The sequence below is a fragment of the Halichoeres trimaculatus genome, unplaced genomic scaffold (genome assembly GCF_033239565.1).
Source record: "Halichoeres trimaculatus isolate MK-OKI-2021-1 unplaced genomic scaffold, fHalTri1.1 fHalTri1_scaffold_14, whole genome shotgun sequence".
Classification (NCBI taxonomy): Eukaryota; Metazoa; Chordata; class Actinopteri; order Labriformes; family Labridae; genus Halichoeres; species Halichoeres trimaculatus.
In genome coordinates, this window is record NW_027437192.1 from 16,454,473 (window position 1) to 16,460,277 (window position 5,805).

Consider the following 5,805-nt stretch of genomic DNA (forward strand, 5'->3'; position numbering starts at 1 on the left):
GGCTGTGAGAAGGGCAATGTATGGACGACCACTAAATTACTGTTCAAACTGACTGTTTGCTTTTTTGTCACGTTAGCCAACAGATAGCATCGGGCTGCTAGTAGCTACATATAGCTGGCTACTGACGTACGGTACAAACTTACACTTGCTTGTTGTCATGCTTTATTTAAACAACAGTGCAATGTAACTGTATTGATAAATACCTTACCTTGCTGTGTTGTATCCAGTAAAAAGTGGTCTTGAACAAAGAAAATTTGTTCCAAAACAAACACACGCCTGGTTAAATGTCACATCTTCACAACAGTGTGCGTGAAACTCCGGGCCAGAAGGAGGCGAGGCAGTCCAATTAAAACAGATCCTCCTTAAAGTAAATCAGACAAGGTCTAGCAAATATAAAAATGCTGTCTGTTGCAATGCTAAAGTCTGAATAAAATTAGCTTGTATTGCTTAAATTTTTTTGTACTTGTCCAGCCTTAGTTTTAGGAGGTGGAGTAAGCCTAGTTGCAGCCAATTACACTTTTAGTACAATTTTCCAACATAGCATGTTAAGAAAAGCTTTGCAAATACGCCAAATGGTCACTTGTGTATACATTATACATAATAAAATAACAATAACAAATCTTAGGTCATCTGGTGTTTTGTTAACTATGCTGGTAAAAAATGTTGATTGAAAAGTGTCATCAATTTTTACTTTCTTTCCTGCTTTGTGAAAAGACATTTATCTGAAATTATACTCTATTTCACTGGCTTGGATTTTTTGGTAAGCAGCCAACAGACTCAAAAGGCAACTGCTCTGATCAGATAACAAGGCATTCAGCCATTGTTGCATTTTGTTACATTTACTCCAATACAAGACAGATTTGTTTGCGAAAAAAGGTGTTTCGCTCTCTTGGAACGTTCATTTGTAAAATCTCCAAACAGAGCTCTTTTTCAGACGTTTTCACTCTTAATGCAGGCCACAGCTGTAAACTTTGGCTTTATAGATTTACACAATAAATAACTCAGAATTGTTGTTGTTCCTTCTCTGAGCAAAGAAATCATGAAGAGGTGGAAATTAAAAAGAACAGATGTATTTGATCATGTGTGACAGAGGAGGATGAGCAGAGTTAATTGCAGCAGCTTATCTGTCCTCTTACTCCTGATAAGCTCTCAGACTCTTAGCACCTCAGAGCTGAGAGGACAGGGGAGATTTAAGTGTGTGAGAGTGTGAGGGGGGTTAAGAAAATACAAAGATCTTAAGGCATTCTCTCAGCACTTGATCACTTAACACCCACTGGTTGGATTTGAAGAGTTTGCTATGGAGGAGGATGTGACAGGGAAAATGTCATCTTTGAATTAAGAATTAAGAAGTTTGTTTTGGTCACAGCCAAATAAAACTTATTAGGAATGATTCTGAATGAAATAAAAAGAGAAAATGTTTCAAAATATAGAGATTTTTAATGTGGATCTAATATTTAATTGACATTTCTTCAGGTTGTCACACAACCAACAACCATGCAACTTGATGAGAAAACTGTGACTGCAGAAAAAGAGCAGAAAAGTGAGAAGCACAAGTATTCCATGGCAGGGCTGTTGGTACCTCAGTGTGATTTTAAACCTGTGCTGTAACTCTCGTGTTTTCATTACAGATAGAATTTAAATCGAAACTCTGCAAACATAAGGCACGTGTTGGACCTAAAAAAAGGTTACTCTGGAAATGAAGCTCATTGTTTCCCTCCTTTTTGGCTCCATTGGCTCGATGTAAAAGCCTGTCACAACACTTTCCCCATGAGTGGATGAGATTCACCTCTCTTTGTGTCCTCATGTGGACTTTAGAAGACGTTTTGCACCCCCATCAGGCAGCATAAGGGAACTGCACTCCAGTGAGAGCTTAATTGACAATTTTGCTTCCATTCTTGCAGATTTCTTTCCTTCACAAATTAAATGAGGTGGCTGAAAAAAGTCTGCTGAGCAAGTCTAGACCTGTAAGAAACACTCGCTTGCTAGAAAAATGAGGCACTGAAGGATACTCAGTCATAACACATGTGTCAAAAACCCATTATTCTTTTCAGGCGAATTGTTCTATTTCACTTTTCCTTTTCTTCTTTGGTTTTGGTGACTCAGTATTTTCATTCAAAGTCAATTTGATATCTGATTCAGCTTCATGTTTCCTCTTTTTACTCGATTTTTCGCTCACATATCCACTGGAGTCACTGCCACCTTGTGCCTCCACATGGGAGAGCTCAATCTCCTCCTCTTCTTCTTTCACACGTTTGTCCTTTTTCTTCTTTTTCTTTTTCTTACCAGCTTCCTCACCTTTTGTGTCATCCAGAGTTCCATTTGATTCTTGTGTCATGTTGGCATCCAGTTCGGTGTTTATACTTGTGATCTCTTCTTCTGCCTTGTTCTCCTTTGCTTTCTTCTTTTTCTTCTTCTTCTTGGGAGTTTCATCAGAAGATTCTTCTGTGGGTTCTATGTTTGGTTTTGTTTCTGGTGCATCTGATTGGTCTGTGGTTACGTTGAACTCTGAGCTTTCAACCAAAGCCAGCAACTCCTGCACACTGAGATACACAAATACAACACTGTGATCAGTCAGGGCCAAGACCACGCATTAGACTTTGTTCCACAGAGAAAAAATCAGGAAACAGTCACATAATCATGGTGATCATGACATTGTTGTGTGCGACAACAGAGAACCAGAAAGAGTCCAGTCTCCATCCTAGTCTCCCTCCAACCATCATGAATGTTAGCACACTTACCTGGTCCTTTCCAGTCGTCCTCTGATCAGCAGCACCCCAAAGCTGTCAGCGTCAAGTGCTGTCACCTCAAACTCCAAGTCTGCTCCGATTCTTGGTCCCGCGTCCCGCCACGTTTCCACTGGAACCAGGTTTGGTTTGGGGATGCTGGCATTGAAGCAGCCATGCACCAGACAGCCCACATGACCCACTCCTAATTTATTCACTGTACCCTGAGCACAACAAAAACAAAATGAAGTTAATCCAAAAGAAAATGTTTTCTAGATTATAGCTGAGATTGTCTAGCTTAAGAAATATAATTTGCTAAGGGCTGCACATACCACCAATCTCTGTCCTTTTGTGGGGTGAAAGATGATAAAATTGGCCTCTATGTCCATGTGGATGTAGCCGCTGTCATCAAAAATGTTTCCATGCGGGCCAACTATCCTGATGTTATCATATGCGACCGGTACACCCTCTAAACTGCAGGGGTCAAAAAAATGCAGAGGATTTAGATTGAAAGAGTTCATTAAAATATGTCAAAAAACAAAACAAACTAGGTGGTTACAAGTCAATTTCGTAATAAATACAATTAAGTGTCAAAATTTAGTTTATTAGAATAATGCACTGATTTCTGTAAAGATTGAAATTAGTTAATCCAGTAGTTCTTAAACCAAAACACGGGACAGGAGGAGTTATGCAGCACGACATGGACTTCACCTTCATGTTATATGCACGATTATACTCTTATTGAACTTTCCGGCTAACTAAAGCTAGCTAACTTAAGTGTGCACCTAACAGCACCACGACATAAAAGAGTCCCCGACTTTGTTACCTTTGAGAAAATTTAAGTAGCTCGGCCTCTAGCTCCTCTTTTATACCCGTCCTCTTCTTATTCAGGTACATGGGGGGCAATGTGATGTGTCTGCGGTGTGTGCTCATAACCAGACATGAGTACGGAGCTGACAGTAGCTCAGACGCAGCTGCGAACGACGGGATCGAGCACGCGACAACGTCCGCGTTTCCCCCCGGTCCGGATGACGCCTCGGCCGGCTGGACCTCAGCGGTGGTGGCGGTGATTTCAGTAGACATTTTCACATGTTTGGTATCGTCTTCGACATGTTCTAAGTTTGCCATGCTGTTCTGGCAACCCGGAAGAGTAATAAAACACTTCCGCTCCAGAAACTGCACAGCTGCTAAACGTTGCCCGATTGTCTTTGTACTGCCCCCTGCTGGATAGGCGGAGAACGATAGTTAAGGCCAGAGACTCTTGAGCTATACACAGTTTTTTTTTTTTTTTTTTTTTTTTTTTTTTTTTTTTTTTTTTTTTTATCACAGGCATCGGAAAATAAATAAATAAATAAATAAAATCTTAAAATTAATCGCAAGTATCCGTTTTACTGTAGGTTTAAAAAGGTACAGCAGGAAAATAAAAAAACCCCTGAGAACTATGGAGCTGTTTGTTAAACGGTTGTATTATGGACATGTCTCCGCTTGGAGCAGCATTGGTTACTGAGAAAGAAACAATGTCACAGCTGTGGTTTCCTTTAATTTGTGAACCAACAACCTTTAGGTTCAAACTAAGTCCATGATAAAGGCTGTCAACCACAACCTCTGGTAAATTTTGCACAACCAAGATAATAAAACACACTTGAACTAAAGTAACCTCTAACACAGGCATGTAAAACATGTAATGCTTTTTAGGAAACAGCTCAGCTCATTTTAAGAAAGCTACACAAACTGGTTGAGGAGTTAGTGACTGACACCACCTAAATCATGTAGCTTGTAGATCTTTCTGTAAAAAAAAGTAAAAACTAAAACTGTCACACAAAAATTAAATAAAAATGAAACTTTATTAGCAAGGATTGGGAAAATGCCCTAGGAAAGCACACACTGCACAAATAGTACAAAGAGCAGGGGGTAAACAGAGGTTTAGCAGTACAGCCTCAGCAGGAGTGCTCACAACATAGAGAATTCTATTTTATCTCAAAATGTCTTATTCAAAATATGTGTTTTAAATATTAAAGACGTATTCTAATAATTTTAAACTAAAACATGATAATAATAATAATAATAATAATAATAATAATAATAATAATAATAATAAAAATAATAATAATAATGTCCTGGCTGACATGTCCGTTGTTCTGCAGACTCAGAGGTTACATGTGTCTAGTCTTGCAAAGGGCTGATCACCTCATAAGAGAGGTGCATTGATTATATATCCTGTTCTAACCTGCAACAGCACAATAAGATCATTAGGGTGACCCAAGGTGTCAATTAATGCAACTAGTGCACACACACACACACACACACACACACACACACACACACACACACACACACACACACACACACACACACACACACACACACACACACACACACACAAGCATGTATACAGAATACTTTTGCAAGCACAATGTCTTATCTAGTGTTACAGTTTTTTGACAGAGGTCACATTATTCAGCATTTCTTGCTCATGAACACACACAGACACACACACACACACACTACAGGCTGAGACACAGTGCAGTGCAGATCTGGTTCTCTCTGGGGCACCAGGGCCCACTTCTATCTGTTGTCACGGTGATAAATAATGACGTGGGCTCTTAGTCAGCAAGTGCTCCCAGTGGCTTCTGCTTCTGCTGCACACACACACTGGCACATACTTACACACACACACAGAGACACTATAATGAGGTATTGAGCAGCATGATGTCCTTAGAGCAATTGTACATCTTCATTAGCCTCCACAGCTGTGTGTTTGTGTGTGTGTGCGCGTGTGTGTTGCATTGTTGATGTTTGTGTGTGTGTATGTGGTGAAGCACTGCCTGTTTATCAGTTTGAGGGGTGCTATAAAACCAACTTCCTCTGACACTTAACTTTGGAGTGAGTGTGTGAACCTTTAAAGCTGCATATTGATTATGTTGATAGTGTGAGGCACAAGTTGTTAATGCGCACCTGTTTTTTATTCATCGAACACTGCTGCATGAAAAACAACCCTACCAGAATAAGCCATCCATGGTATTATTTGTAGTACTTTTATTGAACTCCATTTTAAAAGACGCATTTATAAAAATATGTTGAT

General features: G+C 39.6%; 1 protein-coding gene across 1 annotated transcript; it reads right to left on the reverse strand.

Annotated features, from left to right (window-relative positions):
* Window positions 1-1,417: 1,417 nt before the first annotated feature.
* Window positions 1,418-3,894, reverse strand: polr1f (RNA polymerase I subunit F). Its single transcript, XM_074686843.1, has 4 exons — window positions 3,550-3,894; window positions 3,056-3,197; window positions 2,739-2,947; window positions 1,418-2,540 (listed from the first exon to the last, which is right to left on the reverse strand). Exons 1-4 carry the CDS (start codon window positions 3,849-3,851, stop codon window positions 2,048-2,050), a joined length of 1,146 nt encoding a protein of 381 aa, XP_074542944.1. The 5' UTR covers window positions 3,852-3,894; the 3' UTR covers window positions 1,418-2,047.
* Between the last annotated feature and the right edge of the window lie 1,911 nt (window positions 3,895-5,805).

Coding starts and splice junctions, on each gene's coding strand:
- polr1f (XM_074686843.1), bottom strand. CDS start 3,851: ATGGCAAACTTAGAACATGTCGAAGACGATACCAAACATGTGAAAATG. Junction 2,948..3,055: donor CAAAAGGACAGAGATTGGTG/GTATGTGCAGCC, acceptor TGTTGTGCTCAG/GGTACAGTGAATAAATTAGG. Junction 2,541..2,738: donor GGACGACTGGAAAGGACCAG/GTAAGTGTGCTA, acceptor TGTGTATCTCAG/TGTGCAGGAGTTGCTGGCTT.